Here is a 20,832-nt window from a genome sequence, read left to right as displayed (position 1 = left end):
GTTGATAATCCCTAGTGAAGTAAATGGTTCTGGTAACAATGATCAATGAATGGAATATTAGAAATGGAAAGGTTGATTGAGAAATTTTAATGGAGAGATCAGGCCTATTGATCTGTGAACCTACTAATCAATCTTACTATCATTAAAAAATGAGATCACTAAATACTGATACAATACGAAGCACTTATAAAGTATTTTGAACCAGAATTAAATCAAGTCTCTAAGGCCAACTTTCATTTTCAGGAAATACAGGGGATAGAGGAACAAAGAAATACCACCACAAGAAAACAAAAGACAAATCCAGGCTTTGGGATATTATACAGGACACCTGACAATAAGCCAATGGCATAAAAAAAAGGAAAAAACAAACAAAACAAAACAAGAGGGAAGGAAATGGAACTACTACATTTAAAAAAGGCATAATAGCCCAATGTAATGTATGAATCTTGTTTGGATCCTGATTAGAACCAACTAACTATAAAAAGATATTTGAAAGAATCAGGGAAATCTGATTACAGACAGGGTATTAGAGGCTACAAATAATCGATTATTTTCAATTTTCTTATATATGATAATGGTGTTGTGACTTTAAAAAAAATTCATATTTTTAGAGGTACATACTGAATTAGCAGGGACAAAATAACATTCTGTCTGGGATTTTATTTAAAAATACTATACTAGAGAAAGAAACGGAGATAGTTTAATAAGCAAAGGTAGAAAAATACTGACAACTAGATAATGGCTATATAGGTGGCAGTTTATCATACTATTCTACTTTTTAAAAAAAATATTTTTTTTATTGACCTCAGAGAGAGGAAGGGAAAAGGAGAAAGAGATAGAAACATCAATGATGAGAGAGTCATTGATCGGCTGCCTCCTGCACACTCCCTACTAGGGACTGAGCCAGCAACTCAGGCATGTGTCCTGACCAGAAATCGAACTCTGACCTCATGGTTCATGGGTCGATGCTCAATCACTGAGCCACACAGGTCGGGCTCTATTTTTATATAAGCTCAAAAATGTAAGAAAACGCTTAAAAATGAATGCAATTAACACCACATTAACCATCAGCAGCAGGCATAATGCCAGGGTAACCATGACCAACAGACTTCTCTTCCTGTAAAACATGTATTTCATGAAATACTGACTTAGGGTTAAAAGGACAAAAATGAGTTATGTTAGAAGAATGCTCAGATGATCATGTCAAAGCTTTTGTATTTGCTTTAGCAGCAAACCAGGACAAGTTCTGTGTAAAGACTTTCTGAATGAAATGTAATATAAATAAAAATTTGCTTTCTAGTTTGTCTTAATATATGTCCAAATATTACTTCAAGATACCAGTACATATAATTATACATAAAATGCATATGCATGTATTACACATAAACAGGCCACACAAAAATCAACTACCCAACACAGAATATGGTTTTAGTTCCCTTACCATCAATATTAAGCATCATTTTCCACATGGCAGGCCGAACAGATTGATGGAATCCAAACCATACTTCCCTGCCCCCTCCCAGAGGGTGGTCATATCCTTCTGGAGCTGAGAAAAAGGAACGCCCCACAGGCGTGTATCTACAAAAATTAAAATGGCATGTTCAATCCTTTCCTTCCTACATAAGTATTTAAATATGCGTAACAAAAACTATGTTCTAGACTCTAGAGCACATAACTTATAATGATGCTTATCATTACGGATATATGAAACTAAACATTTTCCAAATTTATGAAAGCAAAAAGCAGCCATTCTAAATGAAAAAAAGTCAGCATCCTTCACCAAAATCCTCTATTGTTATAGCTAATGTTAATATAAGAACAAATTATATTTAAAATACTTTCTTAAAAATAGATTAAAAAATAGTTCCAATTTATAAAATGCTAAATAATAATTGATCAAAAAGCTATTTCTATAAACGTTTTTGTAAGACATAATATTTTTCTTTAAAAATACATAGCCTATCTGATCCTATATATATAAGCACAGATACACACATACACATGTGAGGTGCTAGTATGATTAAAACAACAGCAATTTCTTTTTTTTTTAAATGTTATCTTTATTGATTTCAGAGAGAAGAAGGGAGAGGGAGAGAGAGAGAGAAACATCAATGGCGAGAGAGTCGTTACTGATCGGGTGCATGCCTCCAACTGGGGACTGAGCCCGCAACCCTGGCATGTGCCCTGACCGGGAATCGAACCTCGATTTCCTGGATCCTAGGTTGATGCTCAACTACTGAGAAATGCCCGGCCGGGAAAACAACAGCAATTTCAACACAATCTGATACTATTGTATAAACAATGAAATTACCTTTAAAAAAAGGTGATCTAACTATAGAAATATATCTGAAAATATATGAGTTATTCAAGATTTATAGCTCTTAGGAGAAAGGGTTAGGCATTTTTCTAAAAAATACCCATTAGATAGCTAAACTAAGGTACATTTACTTTCAAAAGTCAGAGAATTTTCTGTAACTTACATCTGTTAATGAACTTGTATGATGCTATTTTTCAACTGAAATAATCAAAATATACAATATCTGAAGGTTAAACAAGGGAGGCTTGAACAACTCATGGGAGGAAAGCCTTCACACTTAAAATCTAAAGATAAAAAAGCCAGAAGCACCCACTTCATGGAAGGCAGATGTCGTAGCACCACATCAACGGCATGGACAGGATTAGTGCTGATTGGCTTGTCTAATTCCAGTGGCTCAGGCAAGGTCCGTCCTGTCAGTACTTCATGTAGTAGGTGCCAACTCACCCGAGAGACGAACTTGATTGACACCTTGAAAGGTCGATCTTTTCCACCTTCCCCAGGTAAAGTAACATCTAAGTCTACCTGTTGATGGGAAAAGAGTCTTCTGGTAAAAGTTGAAAAAAATACAATTATTTTCAAGTTAAACTTATAAAAAGATTTAAGAGAAAACAAGGCAGCTCACCCAATGTGGCTCAGTGGTTGAGCATCAACCCACAAACCAAGACAAGAGGTCATCAATTCAATTTCTGGTCAGGGCACATGCCCAGGTTGTAGGCTCAATCCCAAGGAGGGAGAGTGCAGGAGGCAGTCAATCGATGTTTCTCTCTCTCTCATCGATATTTCTATCTCCTTCTCCCTCTCCCTTCCTCTCTCTTTAAAAATCATGAAAAACATTTAAAAAAAACAAAAACAAGGCAAATATTAAAAAAACAATCTCAATGTTAAGTCAATAGACTAAAACTTAAATGACATTTATGCCAGCATTGTCACATACATATATATAGACTGAAATAAAATTAATAAATGCATTTAAAAGGAGTCATTGCAAGAGCATAGCTTTCCAAAAAATGAATGCATATCTTACCCCAGTAGTTGCCACAGGAAGTGGATTGGCTGTGTAAAGGCTTCTTTTTCCGTCATAAACTGGTCTACGGTCCCCAAATATAGTTACTTTAAAATGCTGAACCATGGAGTCAACCACCTCCCTAAAAAAGGGGACAAATACATTCACATAATCTTCTACACGATGAAAATTTAAAAAATGTACCTAAAGTACCCTAGCCAGTTTGGCTCGGTGGTTAGAGCACTGGGCTGCAGACTGAAGGGCCCTGGGTTTGACACTGGCCAAGGACATGTATCTCAGTTGCAGGTTTGATCCCTGACCCTGGTCAGGGCACATGCAGGAGGCAGCTGGTTAATATGTCACTCTCACATCTATGTTTCTCTCTCTCTCAACCCCCTCCACTCTGAAAAAAAAAAAAAAAAGTACCTAAAGTAATTTCTTACACTATTTAAAGCTGTCAAAATTCTATCTGGCCCCCCACGTTTTTTTGAGAGAGAGAAGGAAAGGGAAAGACAAAAAGTGAGAACCATTAATGTATAAGAGAAACATCTATCAGTTGCCTCCCATATGTGCCCCTACCAGTGATCAAACCTGAAACCTAGGCATGTGCCCTGACTAGGAATCAAACTGGAAATCTTTTGGTGCACGGGACAACGCCCAATCAACTGAGCCATATTGGCCAGTAAAACTGTCAAAATTCTAAAAGATAATCACACAAGATAAATTTTGCTTTCAGGACAATGGCTTACGATATAAGAAAGGGCTGATGAATTTCACAAAAGAACAGAGAAAAATGAATTCAGTGAATTACTTATTCTCTTGTTTTTTATGTCATATGTTTACTGTTCCTCAGTTACTCCATTATTGTTTAAAGTATTACAGGTGTCCCATTCCCCCTCGCCCCCCCAACTGACCTTCTCCACCTCGCTCCCACCCCCTCCCCAGGCCTTCACCCCATCACTGTCTGTGTCCATGGGTTATGCATATATGCATATAACTTCTTTGGTTAATCTGTTCCCACCCTCCACCCCCTTTCCCTCTGAAATATGATTGTCTGTTACATGCGTCAATGTCTCTGGATCTATTTAGTTCATCAGATTCTTATGTTCATTAGCTTCTTGTTGAAGAAGGCCCTTCAACATTTCCTGTAGTGCTGGTCTGGTGATGATGAACTCCTTTAGCTTTTCCTTGTCTGAGAAGCTCTTTATCTTACCTTCAATTCTAAATGATAGCTTTGCTGGGTAGAGCAATCTTGGTTGTAGTTCCATCTTTTTCATCACTTTGAGTATTTCTTGCCACTCCCTTCTGGCCTGCAAAGTTTCTGTTGAGAAATCAGCTGATAGTCATATGGGTGCTCCCTTCTAGGTAATCAATTGCTTTTCTCTTGCTGCTTTTAAGATTCTCTCTTTGTCTTTAACCTCTGGCATTTTAATTATGATGTGTCTTGCTGTGAGCCTCTTTGGGTTCCTCTTGTTTGGGCCCCTCTGTGATTCCTGGACTTGTAAGTCGATTTCTTTCCCCAGATATGGGGAAATTTTCTGTAATTATTTTTTCAAATAGGTTTTCAATTTCTTTCTCTCCTTCTGGCACCCCAATAATATGAATGCTGGGCCTCTTGAAGTTGTCCCAGAGGCTCCCTATGCTATCTTCATATTTCTGGATTCTTTTTTCTTTTTGCTCTTCTGGTTGAGTGTTTTTTGTTTCTTCATGTTCCAAATTGCTGATTTGATTCTCAGTGTCCTCTACTTTATTGTTGATTCCCTGTAAATTGTTCTTCATTTCAGCTCGTGTAGCCTTCATTTCAAACTGGTCCTTTATTGTCATTGATTTTCTCAATTATTTTCATCATACTCTTACTAATATCCTTGAGCATCCGTATAACCATTATTCTGAACTCTGTATCTATTAGCTTGCTTGGATCTATTTCATTTAGTTCCTCTTCTAGGGATTTCTTCTGTTCTTTCCTTTGTGACATGTTTCTTTGCCTCCACATTTGGGCTGCTTCCAGGTAGGTGTTTGTTTCTATGTATTAGGTAGAGCTGCTATGTCTCCTGGAGTTTGTAGAGTGGCTTTGTGTAGGAGGTGTCCTGTAGAGTCTAGTGGCTCAGCCTCTCCAGTCACCTGAGCTGGGCCTTCTAGGTGCTCCCCTGTGTGGGCAGTGTGCACTGTCCTGTTGTAGTTGAGCCTTGATTGCTGTTGGCGTCACTGGGAGAATCTGACCTCCAGGCCAATCGGCTGTGAGGACCAGCTGCAACTACAGCCAGAGAGTTGCTGTGCTGGAGACACCCCTATGGAGCAGGATTTACTTCAGTGGAGCTTTGGTGTTCACCAAGTGCATCCCTCGAGTGTGTCACTTGTGAATGTGGTAGGGTTGTAATCCAGGGTGGTCGAGTATGACCGCCAGGTGCACTGTCTCTGAGGTCTCCCAGGAGGTGCAAAGTCAGCCTGTGCCAGTGCCTTGCCCAGAGCCACCCAGCATGAGCTACTCAGCAAACAGTAGATGGCTGCTACTTGTGCTGGGCTTGGAGGTGTCCAGGAGAGGCCAAGCTATGAGCCAATGCAGGCTGCCACTAGTGCCAGGCCTGGGGCCACTTATCAAGCCTTTTGGGGTATGCTGCTGCTTGTTTGAGAGATTTTAGGAAAGTCCTAAGCATGAGGCTGGAGAGGCCACTTGCACAGAAAAGCCCCTGGAAATGGCCCGGATGAGCCTGCACATAGGGAGGGGCGGGGCCTCCAGGAATCACCGGGGCAGGGTCAAAGGTGTGAGTCAGGTGCTGGCCATTCAAATATGGCGCCTGCCTGCCAGCTATGTGTGGGGAGGACTCGCCAAAGAGCAATGGCCTCTGCTAGCTCTTCTGCTGGGGAGGAAGCTGCCCCTCCGCCTCGCCCAGATTTCAGGCAGGTTAGTTCCTCCCCAAGTGTCCCAGGTTCCTTTCAAGCTGCTGCCCGGCGCTGGGGCCCAGAGGGAGCGCGTCTGAGTGAGTCCGTGCGCAGGCCCTTTAACAGGAGCTGCTGGGGATCCCGCAGCCTCCACGACCCTCAGAGACAGTCCACTGGTTTCACAGCCCGGAGTTGTGGGGACATCTCTTCTCAGCCCTGGAGCTCTGGGCTGGGGGCCTGCTGTGGGGCTGGGACCCCTTACTCCTCTAGGAAACCACCACCACAGAGATGTCCCTCCGGGGTTTAAACTGCAGCACTGGGTGTGGGCCCGTGGCCGCGTCTCTGCGATTCAGCCCTGATCCGCCCGCATCTCCGCCCCTCCTACCGCTCTTGATGCTCCTTCAGTTCCCTGGTTGTAGGACTTCTGTTCTGCCAGATTTCAGGAGGCTCTGAGTGATGGTTGTTCTGTATTTTAGTTATAATTTTGATGTTGTTGCGAGAGGCGGCGGGTAAAGCTGTTACCTATGACGCCATCTTGGTCCAATGATCGTGATTGATTTTTTTTTTAAACATACTCCTTAGATTCCCCTCTCATTTTATTTTCTTTATATTTTTAAAAATGTTTCATTGAATTCATTAGGGTGACGTTAATAAAACCACAGGTTTCAAATGTACAACTCTGTAACACGTCATCTGCATACTGTATCGTGCGCTTCCCACTAAGTCAAGTCTCTTTCTGCCATCATTTATCTCTCCTTTGCCTTTCACCCCATTGCCCACTCTCTTTCCCTCTGGCAATCACCATACTGTTGTCTGTTTTTGTGTGTGTTTTTTTTAGCTTAATCCTGTTACCTTTCTCACCCAGCCCCCCAAATGTAAAGTAAAATTTAATATTGGTTTCAGTAAGTTCCACTTTACCACCTGACTCATAGAGCAGAAAAATGGTAGGAGAAGGAAACTTTAATGTAAAAAAAGAAATTATTTTTCTGTTAATTGTTACTATAAGGTCATAAACACCCATCTTCATCTCATTTTTAGGTACCTCTTAATTTTCTGCTTCCACAAGGTAGAATGGGAATTATTCTAGTCTATAGGAGAAGACATGAAATAATATTCTGTCCCCCTCCAAACTGATGATACACATTTGTTTAGTATTCACAGTTACAATAAATTAATCTGTCACTATACAGACAAAAAGAAGGAAGACTGCTAAGGTATAACAAGATGATGAAATAACCCAGAGGTTTTTAAAACACAACTAAAACAGCTGGCAGTCTGTCCTTGTATCCCTCCAACTTCTAATTTATCTTCATAACTCTAGTAAGTAGCAGAAAAGGTAGCCAATGAATATTTTTGCATCAATAAAGTTTAAAAAGTACAGAGTAGAGAAGGGATTATACTTTAGATCAAATTTTTAATACTTTATTATAAAAAAATCTGTAGTACACCAGAGCATTTTACTATTATCTATCTTCATAGCTATTTCTTCCATGTGGGTGTGAATTTTTTCATAATCTTATATAACCACATTAGCTAACCTAGTGAAGTACACATTTCTAGTATCCACAAATAATTGACAGATTATTTTAGACTGAGAAATAAATTTTTAACTCAATCTGGCTTACACTAATAACTCTCCTCTAGAACACTTCTCCCTCCAGCCACCACTGACTTCTTAATAGACATGGTCTCTTTCAGCCTTTGCATTCGGCCTCTTTTAGCATTTGCCACTGTGATCAATCCTTGAATATCAAGATCCTTGCCTTACCTTCTCTAAAAGACCTTCTACATTGTCCTGGTTCTCCCACCTTTTCAGTCCCTTAAGTGTCTTCACTGGCAAACCTGAAACAATAGTATCCCCAGAGATCTATTCTCAGACCTCTTATCTTGACTCTACTCACTTTCCTATTAACTATCACCTACCTATATGCTGACGTCTCAAATCTCAATCTCCATCTTGACTTATCTCCTAAGCTTTAGGCACTTATTTCCAATAATCTACTAAACTCCATTTTGATGCTTCTTACACATTTCAACATCCCAACAGAAAATAAGAAACTTGGTCTTTTCACCATCTGTATTTCTGTCAAAGCCATCACCATTACACAAACTAGGGACTATGAAGCCATTCTTATCTCTTCCCTTTCCTTACACACCTAAATTATTCATTCTTCTAAATCAACCAAGCCCTCTCTTCACCACTGCTGTTAGTTAAGTCTTAGAACACACTACCCCTAATATGGAAAAGTAGGTACCAGAAGTGCTAAGGGGTATGCTGAAGTATGAGGGGAAAAAAGTTTTTATATTTCACTTTTACCTAACAATCTGAATATGTATTGACACTGGTGCCCTCACTTAGCCCATGTCAGATGATCAGGTGTAACATATGGTACACCAGGAACCCTAACAGAATAATAGGAGCTCTGCAACATGTAAGAGTTAACAGCGAACTCTCTCATTCATTCATTTTCAGCATGTAGCAACTTATTTCAGTTCATGTATGTGGCATATATTCAACCAGGTTTTTAGTACATTAACCTGAAAATTTCAAATTATTAAATATATTCTTAAAGAGTTTATTTCAAAATATTGTTTCTCACCTTTTAATTTTTCTATAGTTATACAATATGTTAGTATAGTAGTACATGTATATAAATTAAAAATTTTAAAATATGTATGCGTATATATTTATCTATTAAGTGTATGGTCAAACATATTTTAAATAATGAGGATGTGTGATTAAAAGTTTGAAGACCACTGATCTAGACTACTGCGAAAGCTTTCCAAATGTTCTCTAGGACTTGTCTTTCTCTTCTCTCATTCGTTCTCCACATTGCCATTAGTTACGTTTGTAAATATAGATGTTCCTCATTTGTTCAAAAGCCTCCAATGGCTCTCTACTATTTCTGAGTTCACAGGCCTTAGCATGGATTTAAGATCCTTCATAACGTACCCCTAGCTAATTTTTCAGACTCTAGATGCTCTATTTATACTGGCCTACTTCTGTTACATAAACATGTCTTACCTTTGCTCCTGCTCTCTCTAGATGGATTACTGTTTCCCCTGGCCCACTAGGCAACTATTCAGCTCACATACCATGACATGTACCCCATCTTCCTCCCTAACCAAAAGCAGGGATCATTATTTTTTTTTTAATTTTTATTGAATTTATTGGGGTGACTTTGGTTAATAAAAATTATTATTCTTTTATCACAGCACATAATGCACATCTCACACTTGTCACTCCATACAGACTATGAAATCCTTATCAGGGATCATGTCTTACTTATCTTGTTATTTCCATAACATAGCACAGTCTGTGTCTGACACAAAACAGGGGGACAATAAGTTAAATAGTTAAATGAAAACACAGGAAATAATCTGTAAGTTTTAAAAGTTATTGCAGGGTTTAGAATTATAATTCCAGTTAGGGTCCATATATCTTTAAGTCTAGTACCAATAGCATTCTATTTCGGCACAACCATATGGTAAATTGAGATAACTGGTTTAAATGGATTTAACTTAGCCTAAGGAAAAAAACTGGAGCAAACCAAAAGTAAACAAATCAAGGCACAGCCATAAAATGGAATATTATACAGCTATTATATAATTAAATCTAAAGGAATTGATAGATGTTAGGAATAAGTCCTACCTACTAGTCCCTGATTATCAGACATTATTTACTTATAAAAGTATCTTTCAATTTCAAATATATTGTAATCTTAACCAAAGACTATAATTACTATTGAGTAATTTATTTAGGTGCAACTTTAGAAGAATTGTGAGATTTGAAATAATCACTATCTGTTAGCTTTCCTATCTTTCAAGTGATTAACAAGGAAAATTAACTGACATATTATTATTAACTAACATATTTTGTATGGTACAGTTTCTCCAAGAAAGCTAAACACTATACTGTTTTATTTTCCACTGGCAGTGTTTTCTAGGGTACATCTTCTAAGTCATTTTAATCAGAAACATGGCTCTCTAGGTATGACACCAAAAGAACTGGCAAAAAAAAAATTAACTGGACTTGATGAAAATTAAAAATGTTTGTGCTTCAAAAGACATAATCAAGAAAGTGAAAAGGCAACATGTAGAAAGGGAAACATTTTTGCAAATCATGATCATTTTCGATCAAAAGGTCACAGAAGCGACTTCTAACTAGAGGGTATAAAGAATTCCAACAACTCAATGAAAAGACAAAAGATCCAACTTAAAAAGTGGCAAAGGATCTAAACAGACATTTCTCCAAAAATACAAATGGCTAGTAAGTATGTGAAAAGATGCTTGACATCATCAGCCATCAGGGATATGAAAATCAAAATGACAATGAGCCTTGACCAGTGTCTTAGTAGTTAAGAGCGCTGTCCTGTGTACCTAAAGGTCACGAGTTTGATTCCCATCAAGGGCACGTACCTGGGTTGCAGGTTTGCCCTGCCCCAGTCGGGGAGGGTATGGGAGGCAACCAATTGATGTTTCTCTCTGTCTCTCTCCCTCTGCCTCCCTCCCTTCCTCTCTCCCTTCTAGTATCTCTAAAATCAATGGAAAAAAATATCCTAGTGTGAGGATTAACAACAACAACAAAATGACAATGAGATACTAAACAGCCACTAAAATGGCTATAGAAATAAGACAGATAACAAATGTTGGGGAGGATATGCAGAAATTGGAATCACCACACACTTCTAGTGGGAACGTAAAATGATGCAGCCACTTTGGAAAAGAGTCTGGCAGTCCCTCAAAAGAGCAGACACAGTTACCATATGATTTGACTCTTAGGTATAAACCCAGGAGAAATGAATACATGTCATAATATTTCTAAAAATATTTTTAGTTACTGAGACCATTCACTTGTTAAAAAAACAACTAGAAACATTTGAAATCTGCTTAACAAACATGCTCTTTTATCAAGTGATCATTTTCAATCAAAATCATTAAACAAGAAATAAAAGTACATACCCCCCCCAAAGGGGTGAAGAAAGGAAAAGAAAACCAACAGAGAGACAGTCTAAAGTAGAGAAGTTGACTCACAAAAAGATTCACAAGCATTTCCTGAATATTTTTGTCCAAGTAAACCCCTCTGACTAAAGTGAAAATCTGTTTGGCTACAATACATTATTCTGCTATTATGATTAATGCCACAGTGCCAAATATTTGAGCATGTGGCATATGGACAAGAGAAAACTCATATGTGTTGATTTAAATACTGCTGCATTTTGGCCCGTAACTGGTTAGCTAATAAAGAAAAGGAGTTGTAAAGTTCTATCTAATTCCTTCTGACTTCTAGGATTCTAGTTGTTGAAGTGTAGGAACTGAACATAATGAGTTCACGTTATGATGGAAAAATTTCAAGGCTGTTGGAAGATTTTACCTACCATCACATCTCTGAAGTACAATCAATTTCAAAACAAATTACCATGCTTTCTTGGTCAAACTGTTAAACATTATCATTGTTATTTGGATATACAAGATAAACAATTACTATGGCAAAGCCAAATACCAACAGCAAAAAATCTTCATGTCTTCATGATTCTTACCTGTTCACTCTCCTAGGACACTTGTCTGGTTTAATATCTACCTCATAGAGGTAGACATCAATCTTTGGGATTTCAACTTGAAAACAGTTGGCCAGCAATTTAATGGGTTTGCCCATGGTGCCATAGCCAGGTCTTCTGGGCACCATGAGTAGGGGCTGGGCCCCAGCGGGTCCTGCAAGGGAGGGGACAAAAATAACACTGTTACAAACTGTACTGAATAATCTCGTCAATTGGGGTTTATTAGAATTTTAAGTAAAGCTGTAATGGGGTTGAAGGCTAGTGGTGAAAGATGATAGTTTCTAACATCTCTACTTCTTTCCTCCCCATTTATTCTCCCTATTGAAACAAACACACATATAAACAAACATATAAAACCCTGGATACTTCTGGAAAATTGTTTTGGAAGGGGCAGAAAGGGAGAACAATCACACAAACTCAGGAGAGCATGTGCAAACACAAATCAGACCCAAAGAGTGTAAGATCTACAGCAAAGCAAACTCAGAGTAGAAGGATAAGAGGAAATGAACAAAATAAAAACATTATACGATAAAAAGGACCAGCAGAACAGAAAATGTATTATTTGAAAAGATAAATAAAATCTATAAACTCCAGGCAACACTGATTTTTAAGACAGGAGAACTGGCTTAAGTAATCAATATAAGTGGGGGGTGGGGGAGGAATTATATAACTACAGATACTGAAGACATTACAAAACTGTGTCAAGAAATTTAAAAGTTTGATGAAACAAGACAAATACAGCTTACTGATACACAAAAAAATATGTAAAATATGAAGTCCCCTGTTGGCAGAAATGTAAAATGGTACAGCCGCTATGGAAAACAGTATGGTGGTTCCTTAAAACATTAAAAATAGAATAGCCATATGATCCAGCAATTCTACTTCTGGGAATCTACCCCAAAACAATGAAAAGCAGGGTGTTGAAGAGATAATTATATACCTATGCTCACAGCAGCATCAGTCACAACAGCCAAAAGGTGGAAGCAATCTCAATGTCCACTGACAGGTAACTGGGTAAACAAAATGTGGTATATACATACAATGGAATATCAGCCTTAAAAAGGAAGGAAATTCTGACACATGCTACGACACAGATGAACGTTGCAGGCGTTACGCTAAGTGAAATAAGTCAGTCATAAAAAGACACTGTATCATTCCTATTATTAATACCACAAAGTGGAAGGATGGTTGCCAGGGTCTGGGAGAATGGGGAATTGATGCTTAAGGCATATAGTTTCAGTTTTGCAAGATGAAAACAGTTCTGGAGATCTAAAGTTCAAAATGCTGTAGCTTTGTTTAAAAAAGTTCAAATGATAAATTCAGTTAATAAATTAAGAACTATTATCTGAATGAACTTACATTTAAAGTATCTGAAAAGTCCTGTAACTATTTGAAAAAAAATAAATCCACAATTAAAAATATTTCCATACACCTTAAGTTTCCACCTTAGATAACTTCATTAAAGAATTATGTCAAATATTTAAGAAAAGTAGTAATAGCAATCTTACACAAATTCTCCAGACAAGAGGAAAAAGCAAGCATACCACAATTCAACTTATGGTGACAGAAAAATCCTGATACAAAAACCTGACAAGAACATTATAAAAAAGAAAAATCATAGGACAATATCATTCATGAACATACACACAAAAATCCTAATAAAATGTTATATAAAATCTATAAAAAAAAATTAAAAAAAGAAACCTACCAATATATCAAAAGAACAATGCATTATCACTAAGATGAGTTTGTGTCAGGAATTAAAAGTTGGGTTAACAACAATTTTTTTCACTATGGATAAAAGTACATTAAAGTGCTGAGGGCATAATCTTTCCTGCTATCCTAAATTGGGATAGGTAATATTGAGTAATTCTAGTAATTCAGGTTATAATTCTGGCTCTGCATTTATCTAACCATTTGACGTCTATCAAATATTAATAACTCTGAAACTTTATTTCTTGATCTATAAAATGGAAATAATACTTGATCTGATATTTTTCATAAATCTTGTCAGGATCAAATTGGAAAAGGAACCATAGTTAAAATTTATCAAGCTCTTACCATGTCTTGGGATTGTGGTAAGTGCTTTATATGCATTATCTCATTTAATGTTCACACAAACCCTATAATGATTTTATAGATGAGGAAAACTGAAATGATTTGACTAAAATTTCATACCCAATAAGTTGCAGAATTGGGATTGGAATCCACCCAGTGGGGGTCTGTATTTTGTTCCACTGATATATTTTGTCTATCCTTTTGCCAACACATTGTCTTTTTTTTTTTTAAAAAATATACCTTTATTGATTTCAGAGAGAGGAAGAGAGAAGGGGAGAGAGAAACATCAATGATGAGAGTATTCATTGATCAGCTGCTTCCTGCACACCCCCCACTGGGGACTAAGCGAGAAACCTGGGCATGTGCCCTGACCAGGAATTGAACGGCAATCTCCTGGATCCTGGGTCCTAGGTAGATGCTCAACCACTGAGCCACGCCCAGCTGGGTAAACATGCATTTTTATAATTAGAAAAAAATTGTATTTTTGTTTTGGAAAAGTAAATAAATATATTGTGTTGACCTCAAAATGTGACATTATAAAATGGCCGTTTACTAGTTAAACCCACAAAGCTAACTAGGTAGTTCCTTACCTAATAATTCTTATTCAATAAACCTGTACAAACAGAATATACTTATTATCATATATACTATAATCACTGCAGCTAAATAATCACTTATAGAACACTCAGGTTGTTGAGGGTTAAATCTCTCAGATGGCAGTATGGGGAACAATTAAAAAAAATTTTTTATTGATTTTATTGAGAGGAAGGAGGGGGTGAGGGAGAGGGGGAGAGGGGTTGAGGGAAAGAGGGAGAGAGGGAGAGGGGGAGAGAGAAACACTGCTTTGTTGTTCCATTTATTTATGCATTCATTGGTCGTTTCTGGTATGTGCCCTGACAGGGAATTGAACCCACAACCTTGGCATATCAGTACAATGCTCTAACCAACTGAGCTAGAGGGCTGGGGAACAATTTTTAAAAGGCACTTTCCCCTTTGAAAGCAAGAAGGGACATTCTTCAAGTAGCCCCTCCCCTATGGCAATGCCTTGAAATTTATTTTATAATTAACAAAATTTAATTATTTGCTAGGTACCTTTTAAAAAACTCTGAGCACCTAAGCAAAAATTTTAGAAAAATTTTTAGTAGTTTTCGAATAATGCCACTTTTATGTTAAATACATAGACAGAAATCAAATCCTACTTAGGAAGCTAGATGTTTCTTTAAAAAAAAACACAAAAAACTTTGTTGCTAAGGTAAATCCATTTTGCAACCTATTCTTTAACCTTCTTTGAAATTCAAAGACATGCTAATGAAGTTCTGTTGTTAATTTAGAAGACACTTAAAAGATCAAGTATTGGTAATGACTCAAAAAAGAGCATTATGTAAGCCTACAATTGAGAATACTTTCTTGCAAAATTCTTCCACAAATAAAAAATATAAAAATATCCCTGTCTATGTTCTATAGCTATCTTCTGATTTCTCAAGAACTTAACAATTTAGAAACAATGTAGAAAAAACTGGCTGATGTAAAACAGAATTTTTCCAAATTATTTCATTCAACTTATATTCCAGAATACACATAATTTTATTGTAACCAAGCCCATAAAAGCCTACATTTAAAAAATAAGAGAAAGCACTGGTTGTGTGACAAAGTTTTGCTAAATCTCAAGTATTTTTTTTAAAGCAATGGGTAGCCAAAGAAAGTCATTAATATTAACAGACAATGACAGAAAACTACAGAAACTCCAAATACAGAAAGGCTGTTCATGTATCCTAACAGCATAACCATTATGGTCAGAAAACCACACAATATTTTCTCACATGTTTTATTAATGAGCAAAGAATGAGGGTCTATTAACTATCCTAGACAACTGAAATAGAAGTAGGAATCTCTGGTGAATGTTGTTCATCCCAACAAACTGAAACTAAACAGGTTTGGAAAGGATAGTATTCTTAAATTATCTTTTTAGTTTTACCATCATGGAAACAGATCTATCACTTGTCTTTTTTCTCCTTATCCATTAAAAAAAAAGAAAAAGAAAATAAAACTTCTAAGTTACTTAAGATCTTAGTCTTAGGTATAAGAAAATGTTTTGTAAGATTAAGAAAATATTTATCTTTCAGAAGTATTTTAAGACTATGGAAACAAAAGTGAAAAAAGATAGTTGTGATATAAAGCAACACAGTATTCAACTAGAATCTAACAGCTTATGACAATTTGGCAAGAATTCTACTCTGAGCTCGGGCTTTTCCATATACAGCAGAGAATTCTTCCTGGAAATGTGTTCCCTTCACAGGGCCCTAGACTTCTGTGCATACTGTCGGGCCAGGCTTATAGAATCAAATGAATACGATGTTCCCAAAGGAAAAAAATAAATATGAATTAATTCTTAAATACCAACTTATTATATAAAATTCTCCAGGAGAGCAAAATGAAGTAGTATCTAGAAATAATTTCATTCATTCTAATTGCATTCCTTAAATATATCTTTAGTGATTTCAGAGAGAGGAAAGGAGAGGGAGAGAGAGAGAGACAGAAACATCAATGATGAGAGAGTCATTGATTGGCTGCAGCCCACAACCTGAGCATGTGCCCTGACCGGGAATTGAACCCCGATCGCCTGGATCCTAGGTCGAAGCTCAACGGCTGAGCCACGCCCGGCCGGGCAATTTCTTAAATATTTTTAAACTAATAGATTTATTAGTTTGGAATTTGGTTTAAAAATTTAAAGAGTGGTTACATCAGGGGAATGGAATCATGAGTCTTCATCATGTTAAATGAATTATATTTGAGGGTTACATATACACCTGTATGTTCTTTTTTCCTGTAAAGTCTTTGTTTAGAAGAAAAAAGTTATTTCTTGCCTCCTTTATGGTATTTCCCCAGGGTGTTCCACCAACTGTTAGAGAAATTAAATTCTAAAACAAAATTCAAAATAAACTTGCACATTTTTATAAGTCCCACCGCCAATTAAGAAAAGCAAATACTAGGAAAAAAGTTTTAATGGCCACTGCAGAGCAGCACAAACTAAAATTTAAGTGACAACCAAGTTTAAAAACACACACACATACACAAAAAACTTCCATGTTCAAAATGCATTTTTGACATTTTTTCCAAAAATCTACAAGTGAGAAAATTTATATAACAATAAAAACATTTCCTAAAGTGATTAAGGATTTATTTTAAATGCTCAACTGAGATCCTAATGGCATTATATTTTTTAGTATTTTGAATCTGCTTTTAAAAAATATATATGTATTTTTATTGATTTCGGAAAGAGTAAGGGGGAGAGAGATAGAAACATCAATGATAAGGATCATTGATCGGCTGTCTCCTGCATGCTCCTAACTGGGGATGGAGCCCAAAACTTGGGCACATGCCCTGACCAAGAATCGACGAGAGATCTCCTGGACCACAGGACAATGCTCAATGGCAGAGCCATGCTAACTGGGTTGAACCCACTTTTATCAACCTCATTCAAATCTAGCTTCTATACATAAAATTGTTGTTCCTTTGGAACTTGTTTTCAAGTGATTTTTCTTGATTTTTATTAAAGAATTCAGAGCCCTAAAACAACTATCATTTAAACATGATTTTAAAAGTACAACTAATGCCCAGCCAGCAAGGCTCAGTGGTTGAACACTAACCTATGGTTCAGGAAATCACGGTTGGATTCCCCATCAGGGCACACACCCGGGGAAGCGGGCTTGATACCCCAGCAGGGGGCCTGCAGGAGGAAGCCGATCCATGACTCTCTCATCATTGATGTTTCTATTTCTCTCTACCTCTACCTTCCTCTCTGAAATCAATAAAGACATATTTTAATAAAATAAAAGTACAACTAAGAAAGAAACATAGCTTATTCAATTTTGAAAGACTGTATAAGACAGCTACCAAACTTTTCAAATCAATTTGCATATCATTAACAAGGTAAAAGTAAGTGCTTTTCTTCCATTGGTAGATAAGTACAATTCCATAGGCCCTAATCTGACTTTATCTAAAAATACAGACTAGAATAGTATGGTCTTAAAAAATAGCTATCCAGGAGAAGTAAAATCTCAGTGAACATTTCTGCTTCCCATATCCCCAGTTTATTTGGAACTAAAACGTAATAAATACTCTTAGTCCAGCAGTAATTAACCATAAAAAATAGGGTTTCATTAGAAGTTCTCCTAACTAAGGAATCATAGACACAGATGCTGTTTATTATTATTATTTAAAAACCAATTGTGGCAGTTTTGGTTAAATCAAAGTTCGCACAGTAGCAGGTCAGTAGTTTATATAGGACACCCTTAAAAAACACTTAAAAGACTTCAGGCAAAAGAGAAGAACAGACAAATATTAACTTTTAATGAGAAATGATTCACCAGGAAACAATTATATAGTATTTGTATTCAAAGTTTCTAATGTGAATAAATTTAAATTTTCTATGTATCCACCTAACAACTAGAATTTAAAATATCCTGTCAGAAGGGGATTCCTGAGAATATCCACACAAAAAAAAACTTAGGAAAGAATTGGAGAGCCAAGATCCAACAATGATTTCATAGACAATTAGAGAACACTGACATCTGAAACTGTTTAAACCAACACACAATGCAATATAAAGCTGATATATTGTAGAATTGTATACTTGAAACCTATATAATTTTATTAACCAATGTCACCCAATAAATTCAATAAAAAAATAAATGCTAAAATTAAAAAATAATTTTAAACCAAAATATGTATCTGTCAAATTCTTGATTTACAACTTAAGTCGCATATTTTATCCAAGGTATAGTTTCAATTTCATATGCAGTATAACAAGTACATGTAAGTTTCAAGAAGAATAAAATTTTGTTTTTGATGATGACAATCTTGAGACAAATTATACCTTATCTTCATTAGAGATTACAGTCAATCATGTATAAACTGCACTGAAGAATAAACTTTGCATTTCAAGATGTCCAATTCTTAGCTCAAGAATTCACAGGAGGATTTACTTAATCATACTTGGCTAGCTGGACCAGTTGACTAGGTGGTTTAATTTTAGAAGAATTTTCTAAGATGTTGTCCATATACTGGGCATAATTTCATATAAAAAACCCAAAGGGGAAAAAATATATATAGTAAAAAATTTTTTTGAAATATTTTAAAAAGTTTTAGGATGACTAACAAAGTGTTTAACTTTCATGTTTTGTTTTCCAGGCTTGATAACAGGATAGTCATGTAAAAATCACCTATAGACACAAACCATCACGTTTTCTAAACAGTATAATAAAAAGTTAAAAAAAGGCAGGACACAGTTTTGGAAAAACACAAATCAATGATAAACAAATGAGAGTCTACAACTTTTCACAATCTAGACAAACTTTCCCTTTTTAAGAAGATATGAAGAAAGCAAAACAACATCAAAAACAAAACAAAAAAACAAAAAATGGAGCATGCAAGAGAGAAATGGTACAAATTGATGAGAGAAAACTCCATATAAGACTTTTAACAAAACTCCCATCCCACCTCTACATTTGTAATGCTTTTGCACCTACTTGATAATTATACTCTTTAACTTAATCAACAAATTCTTTATCATTATGTCAGTTTCCTTTATGTAAGTTTTTCTTATCTCATATTCAGGTACTTCCCAAATTGGCAAAATGAGATGTAATATTCAGGGGCTTGTGATACCATTAGTAACAAGACCTCCTCTAATATTTTGAAAATTAATTTGTAAGTTTGTGATAATCTGGATTTGAAGCAAACTTTCAAATTTAACATATCGCGTATGAGTGATCCTTTGGAAAGCAAACCGTTATGTAATGTCTACTTTATGTTTCTCAATTAATTACTTTAGAACCATAAAGTATTTTTTTCTTTTAAGTGCTGCCCAAGTTGCTTCCCCCCCTCCCCCAAGACTACCGTTTTTCCCAAGGAGAGAAGGTGGTTTTCTTAAGTACCAAACTTCCAGGAATATGAGAACGCATCTCTAGGTAACAGAGAATGAAAAATAAAATACTGTAAGCAATTTTAAGATCCACCTCCTCACAGCAGCAGTGATCCAGCCTTATATGATATTTCCAAGAACCTCGGAAACCACAGGGTGGGGAAAAAGTAGGTTTACAGTTGTGAGTACGCGAAAACACAGTTTATTCTTGTATTGTTATTTATTAATTATTGTATTATAGTCCATACGGACTGTAAACCTACTTTTGCCCAACCCTGTATATACTAAATATCAGAAGAGAACTCGGGGATGGAAGAAATACCATCCTGCATTGGACGCTGCACTAAAACCAAGCTTAATTCTCGTCTGTTATCTCTATCTACATAACTACCTTAAGAGGCAAGTAAGGGAGAGCGCGGGCCGCCCAGCGCCTCTGCGGGACACGCACCGGGTTAAAGGACACGCACCCCGTTAAATTCCCAACCGGATTAACCAAAGCGCAGGCAACCCCTTCTAGACTCCAGGAAGGCTAATACCGCCTGGAGAACCCCAAATTTCAATCCTGAAACCAGTGTCCCCTCCCCGCAGTTTCGCCCACTCAGTGGCTCCGGGGACCTGCGGCGCGGCTGCGCGGAGGCGGAGGAGGGGCCGGCAGAGAGAGGGAGCCGCCCGGGCCGCGCTCGCCTCGCACACCCGGGCCCGGACTGAGGGAGCGACGGTGCTCTGGGGACACCCCCACTGACCCGGCCGACAGCTGTGACACACTCACCTACGGAGCCGATTTCCATTCATGGAGCTGGGGGGAGTGCTTCGAGCGAGAAGGGCGCCCACCACTGGGGGCAAGGAGGAGGCGCAGGGGCGACTCGGTGCGATGGGCACTCTCACTTGGCCGCGAGGCGCGGTGGCGACAGCTTCTCCTCGGCAACCGCACTCCGAAGGCTCTCGTCGGGAGGAGCTGCCGGCGGGAGGCAGCAAGAGACTAGGCGAGAGGAAGAAGCGTGAGGCAGAAGCGTGAGGCGAGAAGAGGTGAGCTTGGTGCAGAACTTGCGTCGCCCGCGGCCCCTTGCGCTCCCAAAGCTCCTCCAAGACTGCG

General features: G+C 37.4%; 1 protein-coding gene across 3 annotated transcripts in view; it reads right to left on the bottom strand.

Moving 5' to 3' along the window:
* LOC107541315 (argonaute RISC catalytic component 3) overlaps positions 1 to 20,832 on the bottom strand; it is an 82,850-nt gene extending 62,018 nt beyond the window's left edge. The window contains exons 1-5 of one of the 3 annotated variants that reach the window (XM_016218342.2): positions 20,509 to 20,832; positions 11,741 to 11,912; positions 3,342 to 3,462; positions 2,631 to 2,839; positions 1,442 to 1,578 (exon numbers count right to left, since the gene is read on the bottom strand). In XM_016218342.2, coding sequence (XP_016073828.1) covers positions 1,442 to 1,578; positions 2,631 to 2,839; positions 3,342 to 3,462; positions 11,741 to 11,912; positions 20,509 to 20,527 — 658 coding nt within the window. In that variant the 5' untranslated portion in view covers positions 20,528 to 20,832. Of the gene's footprint in view, positions 1 to 1,441; positions 1,579 to 2,630; positions 2,840 to 3,341; positions 3,463 to 11,740; positions 11,913 to 12,698; positions 14,059 to 20,508 lie in introns of those variants that run through there. The other 2 variants (XM_016218350.2, XM_016218358.2) reach the window with 2 other exon arrangements.

This window comes from Miniopterus natalensis, chromosome 9, assembly GCF_054644295.1.
Source record: "Miniopterus natalensis isolate mMinNat1 chromosome 9, mMinNat1.hap1, whole genome shotgun sequence".
NCBI lineage: Eukaryota > Metazoa > Chordata > Mammalia > Chiroptera > Miniopteridae > Miniopterus > Miniopterus natalensis.
The sequence above is the reverse complement of the archived record's forward strand: the minus strand, read 5'-3'. Positions and strand labels throughout refer to the sequence as shown.